Source organism: Delphinapterus leucas, chromosome 8 (assembly GCF_059928025.1).
Source record: "Delphinapterus leucas isolate spDelLeu-1000000601 "Yukka" chromosome 8, BTC_Dleu_Yukka2, whole genome shotgun sequence".
In the NCBI taxonomy this organism is placed as follows: domain Eukaryota; kingdom Metazoa; phylum Chordata; class Mammalia; order Artiodactyla; family Monodontidae; genus Delphinapterus; species Delphinapterus leucas.
The window spans coordinates 113,572,429-113,593,498 of NC_143136.1; the positions used below are offsets into that span (position 1 = coordinate 113,572,429).

General features: G+C 37.6%; 1 protein-coding gene across 3 annotated transcripts in view; it reads right to left on the reverse strand.

The window, feature by feature from the left end:
- Positions 1-21,070, reverse strand: part of PTPN4 (protein tyrosine phosphatase non-receptor type 4) — a 182,338-nt gene that overhangs the window by 52,412 nt on the left and 108,856 nt on the right. For all 3 annotated transcript variants that reach the window (XR_016394200.1, XM_022565515.3, XM_089916981.1), the window contains exons 11-13: positions 18,595-18,658; positions 14,683-14,855; positions 5,142-5,210 (exon numbers count right to left, since the gene is read on the reverse strand). Coding sequence is in view for 2 of the 3 variants with exons in the window: in XM_022565515.3 (XP_022421223.1) it covers positions 5,142-5,210; positions 14,683-14,855; positions 18,595-18,658 (306 nt within the window). In the remaining variant the exon portion in view is untranslated. The remainder of the gene's footprint in view (positions 1-5,141; positions 5,211-14,682; positions 14,856-18,594; positions 18,659-21,070) is intronic.

Sequence of the window (21,070 nt, forward strand, 5' to 3'; positions counted from 1 at the left end):
CATTAAAAGTTTAAGGAGAAATCTTTTCTAACTATTTATACTGCCAACTAAAATTCCAAGGAGTGGACAAGAATTCTAGAATTCTCTAATACTCTAACAGAATAATTTAATAATTGCTAAAACCATTAGGGTATTTTGATAGATATGCATCAGATCATCACAATCCCAGAAAAGCTTAGTCTTTCAGAGCTAGCAGGATCATTAAAACAGTACTATTAAGACCTTGTCCTAGATGATGACTTATTATTTCAAAGTAGATTCATACAATTCCAGCACAACAAAAGAAACAGGAAGTTATTTGGGGCCCATCATATTGGAATTTTATCTCTACTACTCACTGAATAATGCATATTTGTTTTATGAGATAACCTGTTAAACAATTTCACATTTTAATAATGCATATATAAAATGAAGAACTATCTGACTGGTGACTATCATACTAAGTGAAGTAAGTCAGACAGAGAAAGACACATATCATATGATACCACTTATATGTGGAATCTTAAAAAAAAAATGATATAAATAAACTTATTTACAAAACAGAAACAAACTCACAGACTTAGAAAATGAGCTTATGGTTACCAGGCAGAGAAAAGTGGGGGAGGAGAGACAGACTGGGGCTTGGGATTCCCATGTACACACTGCTATATTTTAAACAGATAACCAGGGACTTCCCTGGTGGTCCAGTGGCTAAGACTCCACGCTCCCAATGCAGGGGGCATGGGTTCGATCAATCCCTGGTCAGGAAACTAGCTCCCATATACCACAACTAAGAGTTCACATGCCACAACTAAGACCCGGTGCAGCCAAATAAATAAATAGATATATAGATAGATAGATAGGTAACCAACAAGGGCCTACTGCATAGCACAGGGAGTTCTGTTCAATACTCTGTAATAACAGAAATGGAAAAAGAATTTGAAAATGAAGATACTTGTATATGTGTAACTGAATCACTTTGCTGTACACCTGAAACTAACGCAACACTGTTAATCAACTATACTCCAATATAAAATAAAATTTAAAAAAAATTTTTTTAAATATTAAATTTAAAACATAAATAAATAATAAAATAAAATAAAATGCATCGGGAACTGCTCTGGAAAAAAAATGAACTAGTAAGATGCAGGTGTAACTATCTGTATATCTTTCAAAATCTGATGCGCTCAAAATATTAAAGCGTGTACACATGTAAAGGAAGTCATTTGCGTGTGATATTAACATTAATATATAAACACACCTATGATTTGGTATTCATATTAGGATATCATATTACAGTAGAACTACTTATGAAATCATGTTCAGTATTTTTACAAATATCAAGCAAGACAAAAAGTTAAGCTTCTTGTTAGGAAAAGAATTAAAAAGTGCAAGTATTTTGTTATGGTGCTGTTTTAACAGAAGAATCAGAAAAATATTTACTTTGATTTTAACAAGTCTGAAAGGAGTGTTGCAAAAAACTTATAGTACTAAGAACTAGAATAAATATGTACATTTTAAGTTAAAACAAAGTTGAAAGGAAGTAAACTATTCCTTTCTCAAGAGCAATTTCAAGGAAAATGGTTTCAAATTAACATTTTACTGTACATTTTACCTCTCTATAGGTCCTTAATACTTTCTAACTGGAAACAAGAGTATCTATGAGGGCTTCCCTGGTGGCGCAGTGGTTGGGAGTCCGCCTGCCGACGCAGGGGACACGGGTTCGTGCCCCAGTCCGGGAAGATCCCACATGCCGCGGAGCGGCTGGGCCCGTAAGCCATGGCCGCTGAGCCTGCGCTCCGCAACGGGAGAGGCCACAACAGTGAGAGGGCCGCATACCGCAAAAAAAAAAAAAAAAAGTATCTATGACTGTGGAAAGGAGGAATTTGAGTAATTTCAGTAGCTGAATCTACTGGGGCAGACATCTCTGTGTTTTTACTTTCTTTCTTCCTCCCTTCCGAAATAACCAAGCCACTAATATGACACCAAGATTTATATTTAATAGAGAAATTGACAATATTTCCCTCAATAAATCTAAAAATAAAGCCAAAATAAATCAATTTCAAAACTTTTTTGAACAAATGCCGAAATGAATTACATCACTCAAATTCAAGTTAAACTTATCACAGCAAAATGCTATATGCCCTGACCAGTGAAATCTTTCCTACATCAAGGCATTTTTCATTGACAATTTTCTGACTGGAGAGATCATTCATAGACAAATCAGGATGAGGATAAGCCAGGAATGAAGGGGGGAAAAAAAAAAAACCCAAGTAAATTTTATTATTCAAACACATAAAAAATCATGTTCTAATGATTTTTTTGTTTCAAATGTCTTTACTCCAAGGAACTTGTAATATTATTTGTTTTTTATTTTTACAAGCATTCCACGCACAGTGCTGGCACAGCCTCAGCCTCAGAAATGGCTCTGACTGTGCATGCGGACTGGTGGCAGGACGAAGGGAAGGATCTTGCAATTAAATCTACAGCTCAAAAAAAAAAAAAAAAAAAAATCTACAGCTCAGGATAAAAGGACTTAAGTGTTTAAGATTTACTGACATGAACGACTGCAGATTTTTCAACATCGAAGAAAATTCCTATGATATGCTAAGTGATAAAAACAAGCAAGAAAAAGTATGAAACAATTTTTAAAACAAATAAAATATAGACATACATATCAATATCTCTGTGAGTATATACATGGCAAAATCTTGAATAGTAAATACAAAACAATTTTAAGTGATTGTGTTGGGGGTCACGATTTTTCTTTTTTTTTTTTTTTTTTTTGCGGTACATGGGCCTCTCACTGTTGTGGCCTCTCCCGTTGCAGAGCACAGGCTCCGCGGCATGTGGGATCTTCCCGGACCGGGGCTCAAACCCGTGTCCCCTGCATCGGCAGGCGGACTCTCAACCACTGCGCCACCAGGGAAGCCCTACGATTTTTCTTTATGTTATTTGGCATTGTTGGAGCTTTAAAAAAAAAAAATGAGCCATCACTTGTGGAGTAGAGAAAGCAATAAAGCAGTTTCTGCTTTTGGAGGAAAGAAAAAAACAGCAGCTTTTTACGCTAGAAACACAAAGCAGGAGGTCTTTCAGACAAAGACTAAGAGCAAAATTAAAGTCAAAAGCAAAATTCTCCACTTCTCGTTTATTAAAACTCTCAGGCCTCCACTGGCAGCAGACTCTAAGCTCATGACCTCTTTAAGGACTCACCCTCTCTAAGCTATTTTCACTGAAAATACACTGCTTCATTTAAAAAACATCTACCATACCCCACTCATTAGAGAACTGTGGCTACTGTGGTGAATTAAGACAGACAAACTCCCGTCCTCCTAGAGCTGACATCCTACCATAGTGAAGGAGACAGACAATAAACGGGATCATCTTTCACATCTGAGACAGGAAAGGAGTCAATCGTCTCACGCAGAACAGCAAAAACTACCGCACAGAGGTTAAAAGTGTGGGTAAGAACCTGGGGTGTCTGGTTAGAATCTTGCTGCATCCCCCACTCTCCGTACAATCTCAGGTAAATTATTCAAACTCGCTCAGTTTTCTCATCTGTAATGGATTTATTACCTCACTGAGTCTGGGGGTTGTGAGTTAATATACAAAAACTGCCTGGCACAGGTAAGTACAAAATAAGCATTAGCCATTATGAGATTAACTGGTCACCCTCTTCCACTCACATCCCCACAGAGTGATTCTATCCCAGCAGCCAGGCTAATCTCCCACCCTCCCCCATCTTTTTATTTTGGAACATTTCAAATATAAACAGAAGTAGAAAGAAGAGTTTTATAAACCCTGTGTACTCAGGCCCCAGGTTCAACAGCATCATCATGAGAATCCTGTTTCACCTCGCCCCCCAATTATTCTGAAGCAAATCCCAGAAACCATACGATACTTATAGATACTTCAGTTTATCACTCTAAATCACAAGAACTCTACCACATTTTTAAAATGCAAGTCAGTTTATATCCCTCCCATGCCCCCAGTCTCCCTGGCCTCCATTTACAATTCTAAGTCCTCACCATTCCCAGCACAGGGCCACACAGACTCCAGCCGCTGCCCGCCTGTCTAGCCATCTCCTGGGCCCCTGCCATGCGCACCCTGCCCACTACTGGCTCCGGCCCAGGGCCTTCCCTGCCTCAGCCCTCACTATATGAGGCGCCTGCTCCACCAATCAGAGTGCAGCCTCCACGAGACTAAGAGGGGTCACTTGTTCTTCACTGTGTTCCCAAGGCCTGAAACGATGCTCGGCACAGTAGGTCTTCAGTAAAGATTAGCTGCCACCAATCTGGTCACTCTCCCTCGTCAGAGCTCTCGGCCGAGTTTTCAATCATCTATTGGACAATCTGGTTAGATCGTTGCTCAGGCATCTCAAACTAGACCTGTGCCAATTTAACGTCTTCTATTACGAGTCTGTTCTCTCCTGTAGCCCCTGTCCATTTTATGTCACTCCCAGCTGACAAGTCTCTCCAGACACTCCTGTCTCTCACACACCTCCACCAAAGGGTCAACAACTTGTGCCTGTTCCACCTGCAAAATAAGCTCCTCAAATTTGTTCCCTAGTAACCACTTCACTGTCAATGTTTTAGTTCAGGCCTTTGTTATTTTCATTTGGATTACTGCAATAACCTAACCGGTCTCTGGGTACCCAGCCTTACTTCTAATTCATTCTCTATCCTTGCTTATAAAACTATTTTCTAAACCATAAATCTGACCATGTCATCTCACTTGTTGAAAAGCAAACTGGTTATTAACAGATCTTAAAAAATGAAGATAACAAAATGCACCCAAATAAAAAGCAACTTATTTCTTAACAATATGATTTAAAGAAAGAAGAAATGGGCTGGATAATATATGAGATGAGTCACTATGTTTCTCAAAAATGTTAACAAAAGGGAAACAAGCCTTCCAACAAAATGTTATATTAATAATATAATACTTGATTCTGCCTAGTCAGGGTTACAATCCTTGGTCCACTAAAAAAAACCTGATTGAGTAAACTAGACAAACTATTTCATTATTCGCTCAACATAATTTATCATTTAATTAAAGAAGGAATCATGTGATAATTCTGTAATCGTATTCGGAAAAAGAGTTTTTAGCAATTTTAACCTTGCTTTAAAAAAAATTCAGACACTGAATTAGAAGTGGCTTACCTTGCAAACACCCTGTCTTTATTTGCCTTTTCTTTGCCATATTGAACTGACTGGACTTCAGTTCTCCCACTGAAATAGATAAATATGTACAATAAGAAAACCTTAAAGAGAACTACAAGATAAAATGACAACACACAGCATGACTATACTACAATTACATGAGACAAGATATTTCTAGCAGAGAAAAGGAAGCAGAGGGTAAGAAGGAAAGAATGGACTATATTCCACTTCTACCTCGATGGATGAAGCTTAATTACAGTTCTTCCATTAATGAACAAGGATGTGTTCCAAAGACACTTTGTTTTCAGATACTCCTTTGTTTGGGAGTGAGTATGAAAGAAGTAATTCTGTCTGAGAGGAATTCCTCCTCTGCTATGCCCTGGAAAGGCACTCGCTCTAGACTCAGAAACAGGTTGCTCTGTCCCAGCTCATCTAAGCCCTGCCCTCCTACCACGTCTGCAGTTTGGCTAATGTCTTTACTACTCCTTCAACAAGGGCCTGACACATGGGGGGAGATCTCGAAGAACTGCTCTTTCCTTGGGCAAGCTTTTCCTCCTCACCTACTGATAACGATCACAGACACATCCTCAAATCCCTCCACGTCCAGATACAGGCAACTCCAGATATTTTTATATTAGAAGGAATGAAGGTCAGAATATGGTTAAGAGTTGGGCATTACAGGGGGTTATCTTGAAGCTGATTTTTCTCCCAAGCACACCGTTTATGCCTGGGAACTGAGCTTCCTCTGTGGTACTCCAATGTGTTGAGACCAAATTTGTAAATACAAACTTGGTTCTCAGAGAATCTGTTACTTGACACATCACATTATTTGAGTGAATGAACACAAATGTTTAGAATATCAAATAAACCATTTACGTAGATGGAAATTTAATATATATAAAAGCATACAAATATAGGTTTCCAAAGCTAATAAGCAAGCAATTTTAAGATCATCTTTTATGGACAAGTATAGATAAATGTGAATAGAATGGCACATCTGTTCAAGTTTTAATGGAAAAGTCAGAAACATTGTCACGATTTTAAAGTTTAGATAAGTTGATGTTTCTTAATATATTTCCTCTAAGAAGGATGAGCTATACTTGCAATTGTGAACAAGGTAACAGATTTAGGTTCACCACTGCTTTGTACTTCCACATTAGAACAAGGACTGTAATCCCCTGGACATTTTGGAACAGAGATAACAAGGGGGTGTGTGTGTGAGGAGGCTGGTAAAGGAAGTATTAAATCCCCTGATATTCAAAATTCCATCTCTCAGTCTTCGTGAGAGATGACAAGAGTGCTAGTATTCCCAACCATTGCTGATAATGAGGGGGAAAAGCATTTATCCAATGTGTATCCATTAGGGATAGGACTGTATCCAGATAAACATGTCATGCTGCCATTCCTACATCGCTCACAAGATTATTAATCATTTTGGTGATTAAAAAGTATTCTGGATACGTTTTTGAAGTTCTTAAGGACTATAAACAGAAAGCCTAGCTTTCACAACTACAGACATCTACGGCTTGCTTATACACACGAATTTAACTTCACGTTAGCCGAGCTGCCCAGGCCTCAGTCCTGTCCTGCTCTGTCTGCTACGCCCCGCATCTGGGAGGCTCCCCTGCAGGTTGGCTTTCTGTCAGTTCTGCCTTTTTTCTGGTGGGAGATCAGAAAGCGGAGCAAGTCAGAAGCAGGTGACCGTCAGATGCTGGCAGCCGCTATAACAGCAGCAGGGACAGGGCACAGAAAGAAACAGAACCCCACAGATGATGCCACCCCCGATCAAAGCAGCACCGCCCTGGAGATCCAGAATCGACGGCAGCAGCTCACCAGTGCGGCAGCAGGTCTCAGCTTGTGGGCTCCAGCCCAGAGTGACACAAGCTTCTGACCCTCAGGCATTACCCATTCTTCCTGCTGCTTCTCCAAACCCCCTCCTTTTTGTTTTCCCAGCCTTTCTAACACCTGTGTTAGAAACCAACTGCCTCAATTAAATTGCTTTTATTTGAAAAATCAAAAGAGCTTCCTGTTTCCCGGACTGATAGAGTAATTTTCCAGGAAAGAGGATTCAAATGGGACATTATTACTCAAAAGGCTGAATTAACAAGTTGAATTTCATAATAAAAATATAAAGATTAAATTCAAATATGAGGGGAAAATGAAGTGTTTATATGTCATATTATCCATATTATTCTACAGGGTTTAGTATAATTAGAACAAAATGTAAAACTGTAACATAATCTAAGAACACTAAATTCTGACAGCAAGATACTTATCTTGAACAGTGAGAACATACCAACTGGTGAAAGCATGCAGGCTTCTTGTAAGTAATTCAAGCAATATCGAAAAGCATAACAAAAAAAGTAAACAGATTTAGCCACAGCCATACCCCTAAGAAATAATCTCCATTATGAGCAGGGAAAAATCATTCTGAAACTCTATACATACATAGAAAAGGCTACAAATATGGATATAATTCTATTACAATGTGATTATGCTATATATGCCACAATGAAAATACTAAATGGATTTCTCTTGAATTAAAGAAAAAGGCTACCATTCATTTACAAAAGAAGAAGGAGGAGGAGAATAAAAAGGTCAGGGAAGGGCTTCCCTGGTGGCGCAGTGGTTGAGAGTCCGCCTGCCGATGCAGGGGACACAGGTTCGTGCCCCAGTCCAGGAAGATCCCACATGCCGCGGAGCGGCTGGGCCCGTGAGCCATGGCCGCTGAGCCTGCGCTCCGCAACAGGAGAGGCCACAACAGTGAGAGGCCCGCGTACCACACACACAAAAAAAAAAAGGTCAGGGAAAACCTTAAAAGCTTAGTGTATTAATATTTAATTTTTGTTAATATGGATTCACATAGTTCACTAGTCCCTGCTTCCTCTTGCTTTCTTACATTATTACTTTTACTTTGCCCAAGTTTATAACATTTTAATACTATTCTGTAGTTATAATTCTCATAGTTGTCAAGGATTCGTTCCATATTTAAAGAATTTAATCTTTATTCTGACTTCTTTCACCAAGATGCTTCTTGAGTCATTTTGAATTCTCTCTTAGATGGCTTAACTTTACCATTAAATATTTTTTTCAAAATAGGCTCAGAGATGTTATATTCCCTGAGGTTTTGTATATTTGATACTGTCTAGCTATTGACTCTACACTTGAACGGGAACCTGGTTCAGTATTTTTCGGTCACTTGTTTCCTTTAAGACTTGACAGACAAAGGGTGGCCCATAAGCTACATACAAACCTGAAGAAAGGTTTTATTTAGCAGTCACAGTGTTTAAAAATATTTAATCCCAAATATTTAATCTAACAAGACTGATAAGGGAAAAAGAGAGAAGACACAAATTACCAATATCAAGAATGAGAGAAATGACCTTATTAGATTCTAGAGATATTGAAAATATAATAGGGTAATATTACAACCTTTTTGCCAAAATATTCAAGAACTTAGACAAAATAGATAAATTCCTTGAAAACCATGATCAAAGTCCACCCAGGAAGAAAGAGAAAACCTGAACTGCTTCATTGGTATTAAAGAATCTGAATGTGCTGTTCAAAAGCCTCCTATAAATAACGCTTCTGCCTTAGAAAGAACAGAACTGGAAAATTCTATCAAACATTTTAAAAGGAAATAATATTACTAGAGAAACTCTTCTAGAAAACTGAAAATGAGGAAATACTTCCCAACTCATTCAATGAGGCCAAAATGATCCTGACACCAAACCTGATAATGACATTACAAAAGAAAACTAAAGAGAAATATCCTTCACAAACATAAATGCAAAAATTCTAAACAAAATGTAAGCAAATTAAACAAAATAATATATAAAAAGGATAACAGATCATAACCAAGTGGGGTTTCTCTCAGGAATGTATGGCTGCTTTACCATTTGAAAGTCAATCAATATAATTCATCAAATAAAAAACTAAAAAGAAAACTCATATGATCATTGTGATAGCTGCAGGAAAAGCACTTGACGAAAACCAATAACCAATCCTAATAAAAACTTCCCACAAATGCAAAATAGAGGAACTGCCTCAACATGCATGATATAGGGCATGTGTGAAAGCTCACAACCAACATCACACTTAATAGTGAAATACTGAGTGGCTTCCCCTAAGATAAGGAACAGGAAAAGGATATCTGCTCTCACCGCTTCTACTAAACGCTATACTGGCGATTCTAGCTGGGGCAACAAGTAAGGAAAAAGGAATAAAAAGGATCAGAATAGAAAGGAAAAATTAAAACCGTTTTTGGCCTCTAGGAAGAAAATCTTTCGGCAACTACAAAAAAAGCTCCTAAAATAAATGAGGTAAAAGCGAAGTTTAACAAAACAAGATCAACATAAAAAAATCAATTGCGGGCTTCCCTGGTGGCGCAGTGGTTGAGAGTCCGCCTGCCTATGCAGGGGACACGGGTTCGTACCCCGGTCCGGGAAGATCCCACATGCCGCGGAGCAGCTGGGCCCGTGAGCCATGGCCACTGAGCCTGCACGTCCGGAGCCTGTGCTCCGCAACGGGAGAGGCCACAACAGTGAGAGGCCCGTATACCGCAAAAAAGAAAAAGAAAAAAAAAATCAATTGCATTTCTAATTAACTGTGATGAACAATCTGAAATTAAAATATAATAAGACAATTTATAATAGCATCAAAAACATGAAATAATTAAGGATACATTTGGAAAAGATGTGAAAGAGGTACATGCTGAAAACTACTGCTGAGAGAAATTTTAAGTAAATAAAAAGATATACCATGTTTCACGAGTCATAAAACTCAATATTTTTTTTATTGGAGTATAATTGCTTTACAATGTTGTGTTAGTTTCTGCTGTACAATGAAGTGAATCAGCTATGTGTATACACATATCCCCTCCCTCTTGGACCTCCCTCCCACCCCACCCCACATCCTGCCCATGTAGCTCGTCACCGAGCACCAAGCTGAGCCCCCTGTGCTATACAGCAGGTTCCCACTAGCTAGCTATTTTACGCATGGCAGTGTATATATGTCTATCCTAATCTCCCAATTCATCCCACTCTCCCCTTCCCCCGGGTCCACACGTCGGTTTCTATTTCTACATCTCTATTCCTGTCCTGAAAACAAGTTCATCTGTTACCATTTTTCTATATTCCACACATATGCGTTAATATACAATATTTGTTTTTCTCTCTCTGGCTTACTTCACTCTGTATGACAGACTCTAGGTCCATCCACATCTCTACAAATGACCCAATTTCCCTCCTTTTTATGGCTAATATTCCATTGCATATATGTACCACATCTTCCTTATCCATTCATCTGTCATTGGACATTTAGGTTGTTTCCATGTCCTGGCTATTGTAACTAGTGCTGCAATGAACACTGGGGTACATGTATCTTTTTGAATTATGGTTTTCTCAGGCTATATGCCCAGGAGTGGGATTGCTGAGTCATATGGTAGTTCTATTTTTAGTTTGGTTTTTTTTTTTTAATAAGTACATCCATACATTTTTTGAAGATACGATTATTTATTTTGGGCTGCACTGGGTCTTCGTTGCTGCACATGGGTTTTCTCTAGTGGCAGCGAGCAGGGGCTACTCTTCATGCGGTGCACGGGTTTCTCATTGAGCAGGCCTCTCTTGTTGCAGAGCACGGGCTCTACGCACAAGGGCTTCAGTAGCTGTGGCTCGCGGGCTCTAGAGCACAGGTTCAGTAGTTGTGGTGTACGGGCTTAGCTGCTCTGTGGAACGTGGGATCTTCCTGGACCAGGGATTGAACCTGTGCCCCCTGCATTGGCAGGCGATTCTTAACCACTGCGCTACCAGGGGAGTCCCAATTTTTAGTTTTTTAAGGAACCTCCATACTGTTCTCCACAGTGGCTATATCAATTCACATTCCCACCAACAGTTCAAGAGGGTTCCCTTTTCTCCACACCTTCTCCAGCATTTCTTGTTTGTAGATTTTTTGATGATGGCCATTCTGCCCAGTGTGAGGTGATACCTCATTGTAGTTTTGATTTGCATTTCTCTAATAATTAGTGATGTTGAGCATCTTTTCATGTGCCTCCTGGCCATCTGTATGTCTTCTTTGGTAAAATACCTGTTTATGTCTTCCACCCATTTTTTGATTCAGTTGTTTTTTTTGATATTGCACTCCATGAGCTATTTGTGTATTTTGGAGATTAATCCTTTGTCTGTTGCTTCGTTTGCAAATATTTTCTCCCATTCTGAGGGTTGTCTTTTTGTCTTGTTTATGGTTTCCTTTGCTGTGTAAAAGCTTTTAAGTTTAATTAGATCCCATTTGTTTATTTTTGTTTTTATTTTCATTACTCTAGGAGGTGACCCACCTCCTAGAAGATCTTGCTGTGGTTTATGTCAAAGAGCATTTTTCCTATGTTTTAGCTCCATTTTTCTTTCCCAAGATTGCTCTGGCTATTTGGGGTCTTTTGTGTTTCCATACAAAGCATAACATTTTTGGTTCTAATTCTGTGAAGAATGCCATTGGTAATTTGATAGGGATTGTACTGAATCTGTAGATTGCTTTGGGTAGTAGAGTCATTTTCACAATGTTGACTCTTCCAATCCAAGAACATGGTACATTTCTCCATCTGTTTATGTCATCCTTGATTTCTTTCATCAGTGTCTTATATAGTTTTCTGCATACAGGTCTTTTGTCTCCCTAGGTAGGTTTATTCCTAGGCATTTTACTCTTTTTGTTGCGAAGGTAAATAGGGTTGTTTCCTTAATTTCTGTTTCTGATCTTTCATTGTCAGTGTATAGGAATGCAAGAGATTTCTGTGCATTAATTTTGTATCCTGCAACCCTACCAAATTCACTGCTTAGCTCTAGTAGAGAAAACTCAATATTTTTAAAATGCCAATTCTCCTGAAACTGATCTATAGTTTCAGCACAATTCCAGTTAGAATCCCAGAAGTCTTTCTTGTAGAAACTGATCAGCTAATTCTAAAATTCAGATGAAACTGCAATGGGCCTAGAACATTCAAAACAACTTCTAAAAAGAACAAAGTTGGAAGACTAATACTACTGGACTTAAGACTTACTATTAAAAAGTCCAGAAATAAGTCCACCCAAATGTGGACCACTGATTTCTAGCAAAGGTGTAAAGGCAATGCTGTGGAGAAAAAATAATCTTTTCAACAAAAAATGCTAGAACAACTGGATATCCATATGTAAAAAGACAAACGTCAATCCATACTTCACACCATATGCAAAAATTACTTTCAAATCGATCATAGACCTAAATGTAAGGGTTAAAACTGTAAAACTCTTAGAAGAAAACAGGAATAAATCTTTGTGACCTTGGGTTAGGCAAAGATTCCTTAAATATGACACCAAAAGAAAGATCCATGAAAGAAAAAACTGGTAAATTGAACTTATCAAAATTACGTGCTCTTCAGAAAACTAGTCAAATGAAAAGATACCAGGAGGCAGTGGTAAGAATCTGGTGGAATTAGAACTCTCATACACTGATGGTGGGCATGTAAAAAGATAACACGCGCTTTGGAAAAACGACCAGCAGATTCTTGCAAAGTTAAACATACATCTACCATAAGATCCGGCGATTCCACTCCTAGGTATTTAACCAAGGGAACTTAAGCAAATGTCCATACAAACCCTTCCACATCAATGTTCACAGCAGCTTTATTTGTAATAGCCCAAGTCCGGAAGCAAGCCAAACAGAGAAACAACCCACTTCATATCCATAATTTAGTGAATGGATAAACAAAATGTGTTATATCTACACAATGGAATACTACCCTACAATAAAAAGAAATGAACCATCAATCCAGGCAACAACAAAATATATGTTTCAATTTATATAAAACCCTAGAAAATGCAAACCAATTTATAGAAACAGAAAGCGGACCAGCGGATACATGGGGACAAAGAGAGGTGAGAGAAAAGGGGTTTCAGAGGGGTAAGAGGAAAATTCCGGGGTGGATATGCTTGCTATCTTAATTGTGGTGATGGGTTCATGGATGTATATACATCCCCAAACATGACATTTTAAACTTTAAATATGGTAAATTATTCTGTCAATTATACCTTAATAAAACTGTTTTAAAAATGTAAAATCTGCCAGTACTAGGTCCATATTCCCTCAAGGGCAATAACAGCCTGAACGGCAAGTGTTGCTGCCCTCAACCAGTATTTTCTCTTTTAATTAGATAGTTCTTGAGCTTTTTTTTTTTAAAGAATTATTTAATTTACTGTTTAGCGCTTCAACTTCCATGATGAGAAATTTCCCTTCTTTTTTGTTTTGTTCTGGTTTTTTTTGGCTGCAACATGTGGCATGAAGGACCCTAGTTCCCTGACCAGGGATCGAACCCATGCCCCCTGCAGTGGAAGTGCAGAGCCTTAAACACTGGACCGCTGGGCAAGTCCCTTGAGCTAGTTTCTTTTTGTTAATATCTAGGTAGAAATTTCATCCTGTTTCAGGGATGATTTTCTCCCAAACAGGTTTCTTCAAATGTCTTTGGTATCTGTAGTCATCGTGACTAGATTTTGTTTTCTGTGGTATAGTTTGGGGAAATTACTTGATTTTTTTTTTTTCATCTGAGACTGGTTTAAATTATGGTTAAAGGCTGGTTACTACATTCTATTAATTTCCTTGTTGCCTAAGTGAAGTGGTGTGTGTATATTGACGTGTATGTCATATTTTCAAGGTCAGAGGGAAGAAACAGTTCTGCTAAAGTTAAGTATAGTTCTTGTATAACAACCCCGGTGGTCGTTTAGGTAAGGAATTAAGTTTATTGAAGGAATACCAGTATGGTCTGCACTGTTCTCTCACTGGAGATTTCTTCTGTACCTGCTAAGACTTAGTACCAATAGATAAGACTTTTTGATTTTTCCTTGACTCTCACTACCGATGTCATACTCATTCCCTAAACCTAATTACCTTTAAATTTACAAGTACCAACACCTTACTTTCCCAGTACTGTTTTTAGGATGGTGACAGGGGAGCCAATCATGACATCAAGCCACTTAAGAATCTGCTGTGCCTTTTTTATGGTTACAATTTCCTTAATTCTAGTTAAGTGCTGATACTGAATTTTGGGGCTACTTTTATTTGGAAGGAGGATGTGTTTTTAATGGTATATCCTGTACGACGCTTTATGCTGTTGTGTTTTATTTTCTGATTACAAATGGGGCATTTATAAATGCTTGAGGTTTACAATACAAATCTTTTCTGGGCCACATCTAAATATTTTCTTCACGAGAAAGTCATCTTACAAATATTTAACAAAGACAATGGAAATTATAGCAGGAGTAGATTGTAACTAATTAAATACAGTTGATTTACTTTAGGAAATAATGACCTGGAATACAGGTAATGGAACAGGTTTCTCAAGTCTGGCTTTATAATGAGAACCTACAGAACTTTCTGCTGATTAGACAAAGCGGCCAAACTCCGCGAAGACTTTGACTTAGTAGGCGCGCATGAGTAACAGATTCTATGGTTCAGTAAACTAGACTTTTCTTTAAAAGGAGGAAAAAATCCAACACTGAAGTATCAAAGCATAAGCAATACTTACCAATACCGGAATTTTGAACCTAATGTAAAATAATGTGCAAAAAAATTCTTTTGAGGTGGAAGTGGTCTGTCCAAACGGAAGAATGTGTGATGTTCTACACATGCTTTCCACAAGTTTTTACATGCTCTGTAATTCACCATGTTAAATCCCAATAATGTTTCTCTAGATTCATGCTGTAATAAATGACAAAATGCAGAGAATATCATGAGAATATCAGGATCTAATGTTCCATTTAATTTATTTTTTACAGGTAAATACTCTACCCTTACAAACACTAACCCTTCCTGTGTCTTTTTTGCTTATCCCATAAAAAAGCAGTAAAATTAATGGAAAGGTTTGCAAAATGTGGACCTCATTTGGTAATATTACAACTCATAGGAACTTTTATTTTAGAACACAGTTAGAAACAAATTTAAAACTTGATATATATCTATTTTCAAAACTTAGTAGCTATAATTATTTCAAAATACAATCCTGGCCCACAAATTAAACTTTAAGATACATCAACACACCTTTCAACAATATCTCTAAACTTATAAATCTGTCTAGATTGTAAATAAGTAAATAAAAACATTCAGCACTTCTGAACACTATTTTGAAATTCTTATTTTAAAATAAGTAGCAACAGGGACTCCCTGGTAGCGCAGTGGTTAAGAATCAGCCTGCCAATGAAGGGGACACGGGTTTGAGCCCTGGTCCGGGAAGATCCCACATGCCGTGGAGCAACTAAACCCGTGCGCCACAACTACTGAACCTGCGCTCTAGAGCCTGCGAGCCACAACTACTGAGCCCGCGTGCCACATCTACTGAAGCCCACGTGCCTAGAGCCCATGCTCTGCAACAAGAGGCCACCGCAATGAGAAGCCCGCGTACCGCAAGGAAGAGAAGCCCCCGCTTGCTGCAACTATAGAAAGCCCACGCGCAGCAACAAAGACCCAACACAGCCAAAAATTAATTAATTAATTAAAAAGTTAAAATAAGTAGCAACAGAAGCATTTCTTTAATTTTTCTTTAAAAATTTGGCACAAATTGCTATTTAAATAAATAGTTTCACTGAACTATCTATAGCAAGGCATACATGTCATAGGTGTACAGCTATGATTTTCACACAGTGACTGCAACCAGGTCCAGAAATGGACCATTAAGCAGCGCCTCCGAGCATCCTTGTCTTCCCGTCTCTACCACATAACCTCTACACGTGCCCACCTTCTGCCTTTTATGCCCACAGGTTAATACCACATAACCTCTACACGTGCCCACCTTCTGCCTTTTATGCCCACAGGTTAATACCACATAACCTCTACACATGCCCACCTTCTGCCTTTTATGCCCACAGGTTATCATGCTTGTTTCTCAACTTTACATACACGGACTCATACATGTATGTCTTTAGGTCTGACTTCTTTTGTTCAATATTATGTTTCTATATTCCTCCATGTAATTGTGAAGCAGTAATTGACTCATTTCATTCTACACACTATTCTCTCATGTGAACAGACCACAGTTTATTAACCTGTTTACCGTTGACAGACATTTAATGTTTCTAGTTTGGTGATGTGAAAATGTTGTTCCTGTGTGTATTCCTGTATTTTGTCAGATGTGCGTAGGTGCGAATTTCTGTTGCTGGGCCATAGATGCCATGCGCTCACCTCTGGTCGGTGCCGCCCAGCCGTTGCCAAAATGATCAGCCTGACAGGCACCCCCTCTACCAGCAGCGCATGCTCTTCACACTCCCCGGTCACTGGCTCCCCATCTTTTTGCTCCACTATTCTGGTGGTTGCATGAAATTATCACATTTTGGTTATAATCCGTATTTCTCTGATGCTTAATTGAGGTTCAACAGCTCTTCATGTTACTGGCCATGGGGATATTCTCAGTTCTGGAGTGTCTGTTCAAGTCACTAGCGTACTTCTGGATTGGGCTGGATACACAACCAAGGACATAGATGGTGTGTGTGTATCATACACATATTCTGTGCTATTTGACTTTCTTAATCATGTCTTTTGACGAACATAGTTCTTAATTTTAACCAGTTCTAGTTACTGATCTTCTCCTTTAATGTTAGTTTCCCTTCTATGTCCTATTAAAGCAATCTTTGCCTATCAAAAGGTCATGAAGATACCGTCTATGACTAAAATACAGTAAAATGCCCATGTATAAATATTAAGCTGTGATGTTAGAAGATGATATGCTTAAAATATCACTTCTTGATCACCAGAGAATTCTTAATTCTGTGTAACAGTTGCTTTGTATGCATTAACACTCCCTCAGAGAATGGCTGTGAGGATTAAATGATATGAAAACGGTTGATACGTTACCAGGCACACAGTAAGACTTTAAGAAATGTTAGATACTATATTATTAGTATTACTAACAACAATAGCACTATAATGGGAAGCAAATTGGAAAAGTTGACTTAAACACCACCTCCTACCAATATAATTATCAAAGTAAAATGTTTGTTCTCTAGTTTCCAGATATGATTTATTATATTTTATTCCTCTAAACATTTATTGAAACATGTACAAGAATGTTCATTAACAGCATTAATCATAATAGTCACAACGTGGAAATGGCAAAACTGTCCACTAACATAGTAAGAATGAATAACTAATGTATGGTATATTCATTCAGTAGAATTCCACAGCAATGGAGCAAACTATCGCTAGGTGTAACAACATGGATGAATCTCACAATGTTAAGGGAAAGGAGGCAGATAAAAATGAAAACATTCTGTATGATTTTAGATTTTAAAATTCAAAACTAAGCAAACTAATCCACGATGATACAAATGAGAATAATATTTACCTTTTGGGAGAGTTAATGACTGCTAGTGGGCGTCAACTCCATTAGTAATAATACCAGCTGCCAGGGTGGTAGTAATGTTCTACATAATAACATTGTATATTATATACTTATCAAGCACTATACTTAATTTCTGTTGGTTTTATTTCAATAAAAACTCTCTTGAAATAAAACTATGTTTTGTGAGTATAATGATGAATCATAGTCAGTAGATCAATATCCTCTATAAAATAGATTTGATTCAAATATATTTTAAGGCTTTGAATACATTTTATTTTATTACTTATTATGTATTTTTGATGTGGACCGTTTTTTTTTAAGTCTTTATTGAACTTGTTATAATATTGCTTCTACTTTATGTTTTGGTTTTTTGGCCTCGAGGCATGTGGGATCTTAGCTCCCCGACCAGGGATCGACCCCGCATTCCCTGCACTGGAAGGCGAAGTCTTAACCACTGGACCGCCAGGGAAGTCCCTGAATACGTTTTATACACATATACACATATAAACATCCTGAAATGTGCATTAATTTGTCAAGACGTCTAGTAATGTCAGTCAAAGGATGAGGTTAATTTGATTTGATGAAACAGATAAAATCATTTATAAGATGAAATTCTTTCCAACACTGTACTTTCTGTGATAATGTGTTGTATTTAATACACAAAAAGGACATCAGTCCAACAAAGGGAGGAAATGTACTACACGTTCATGAACTAGGAACAAAACTAAACGCTCAGAATCCCCCAAATGAAATGTACTCCTATGTGAAAGGAAGTGCTGTATATTTAAAAAAAAAAAAAAAAAAGAAAGAAAAAGGACATATAAATGCTCAGTTACTGACCTCATGAATGGACCCTGGGGACCACAATGAACATCACAATTGAGACCAGTTTCTAAGTTCAAGAGATAGCAGAACAGATATCTAGAATAACTTCTGATCAGAACCACAGAAACACTAGGGATATACTTTGTCATAAAATGTGAATTACTTAACTGAGTAGGCAGTTATTAACAGTATTAATAACACATTTACTTGCACTAAAAGTTCTGTAATGAATGACGACTTATTTCTTAAAGGACTTAAGTTATGTTAATAAGATCAACTCACCAATTCTTTTCTCAGTTGAATAAAAAACTGTTTGCACTTAAAAGAAATTTTTACAATCTTCAACCTGGATAAAAAGAGAATGAATTGGAGTATTTAAAATATTGAACAAAGATAAAAATATTAATCAAAAAAATTAAAAAATAATCTTTTAACTGTATGTTTAGTAATGTCTAAATATTTAATTATATATACATATATGAAGTACATAAAGAATCTAAAGTTTTTGGTGCTTCGTGAAAAAATAATTAGAATTTATATGCTCAACTGAGCTTAGTTTTATCAGAACATTTGCTGTAAACTATACATTTCCCAATTTTGTATCTAAAGAAATACATAAAAACACATATCACAAGTTAAAATTTTAAGAATACCAATAATATAGTTATTTACTCTTTAAAACTGCATGTAGTTTTCTGCACGTTAAGCTTGGAAATCACCACTCCATCCTGGCAACAAGTAAAAAGCTCAACAGATTGAAAAATCCACAACTCTTCTTAAATACACAAGGAAGGGAAGAGCACAGGGCAAACTGCTACCCCCAAGATTTGAGAGACCAACAGCTGAGTACAGGGAATCAGAGCTTCCCAGAGAAGATTCAGGAGCAGAAACTGCCAGAGGAAGCAGTGCCAGGGTAGGAAAATCTGAACTGTATTTTATGAGTTGTGGAAGGCTCAGCGTGGTCAACCCTGAGAGTTAAAAACCCCAAGAGGCCCCAGTCATAGGGCGGACCTCACGGTATTGTGAGATTCAGCTCTAGAAGCTCAAACAGATTCCGACAATAAATACCAAAGAAAAGTACCCTCAGATTTCCAACAGGGAAAGGGAAAGAAACCATGCTGAACTAGGCCAGAGCACTCTGCTCTTAACAAGGCCTACCTTTAGGGGAATCTTGTTAACCAGAGCCTGACCTGGGGAAGGAAAATACCCAAGTCCAGCCCACTCTAGCCATCCTGTCCCGCCCAAGGGGAGAGAAAAAAAAATGAGAAACACTGTGAAGCTCGCAGTCTAGAGGCCTGGGCTCATTAAAACACTGAGAGCTAATCACAGGACTACAGAAAACCCCCCTCCGTCGACACCTCACCACCACATTACTAAGAGCCTATTTACAGCGTTCCTGTTACCAGGGTATCCTATCTGCCCATCAAGAAAAGATTACAAGGCATACCAAAAGGCAAAAACCACAATGTAAAGACAGAGTAAGCATCAGAACCAGATATGAGAGGAATGTGGAGTTTAAAACAACTACGATTAACAGGCTAAGAGCTCCAAAGGATAAAGGATAAAGCTCCAAAGGATAAAGTAGAAAGCAAGAACAAAGAACAGATAGGCAATGTAAACACAGAAATGAAAATCATAAAAAAGGACCCCAAAATAAAAAATTAATATGCAGAAACCTGTTCCACTTCTATACACTAACAACGAACTATCAGAAAGAGAAATTAAGGAAACAATCCCATTGACTATCACATTGAAAAGAATAAAACACCTGGGAATAAACCTACCTAAGGGTGTAAAACCTGGAAAACTATAAGACACTGATGAAAGAAACTGAAGAGGACACAAACAGATGCAAAGATACACTGTATTCTCAGATTGGAAGAATTAATATTGTTAAAATGACCATACTACCCAAGGCAATCTATATATTCAATGCAATCCCTATCAAAACACCAATGGCATTTTTCACAGAACTAGAACAAATAATTTCAAAATTTGCATGGAATAGATACATGTATATGTATAACTGAATCACTTTGCTGTACAGCTGAAACTATCAAAACATTGCTAATCACCTATACTCCAAAATAAAATGAAAAGTTAAAAAACAAATTTGTTTGGAAACACAAAAGATCCCGAATAATTCAACAATCTTGAGAAATAACAGAGCTGGAGGAATCATGCTTCCTGACATCAAACTATAGTACAAAGCTACAGTAACCAAAACAGTCTGGTACTGGCATAGAAACAGACACATAAATCAGTGGAAGAGAATAGACAGCCCAGAAATAAACCTATGCTCACATGGTCAATTAATCTATGACAAGAAGACAAGAATATACAATGGAGAAAAGACAGTCTCTTCAATAAATGGTGTTGGGAAAACTGGATGCTACATGCAGAAAAATGAAAACTGGACAACTTTCTCACACCATATACAAAATAAATTCAAAATGGATTAAAGACTTAAATGTAATACCTGAAATCATAAAACTCCAAGAAGAAAACACAGACAGTAACCTCTTTTACATTAGTCTTAGCAATATTTTTTGGTTATGTCTCCTCAGGTAAGGGCAGCAAAAGCAAAAATAAACAATGGGACTACATCAAAATAAAAGATTCTGCACAGTGAAGCAAACCAACAAAACAAAAAGGTAGCCTACCAAATGAGAGAAGATACTTGCAAATGATATATCCAATAAGGGGTTGATATCCAAGTATATAAAGAACTTTTTTATACAACTCAGTATCAAAAAAC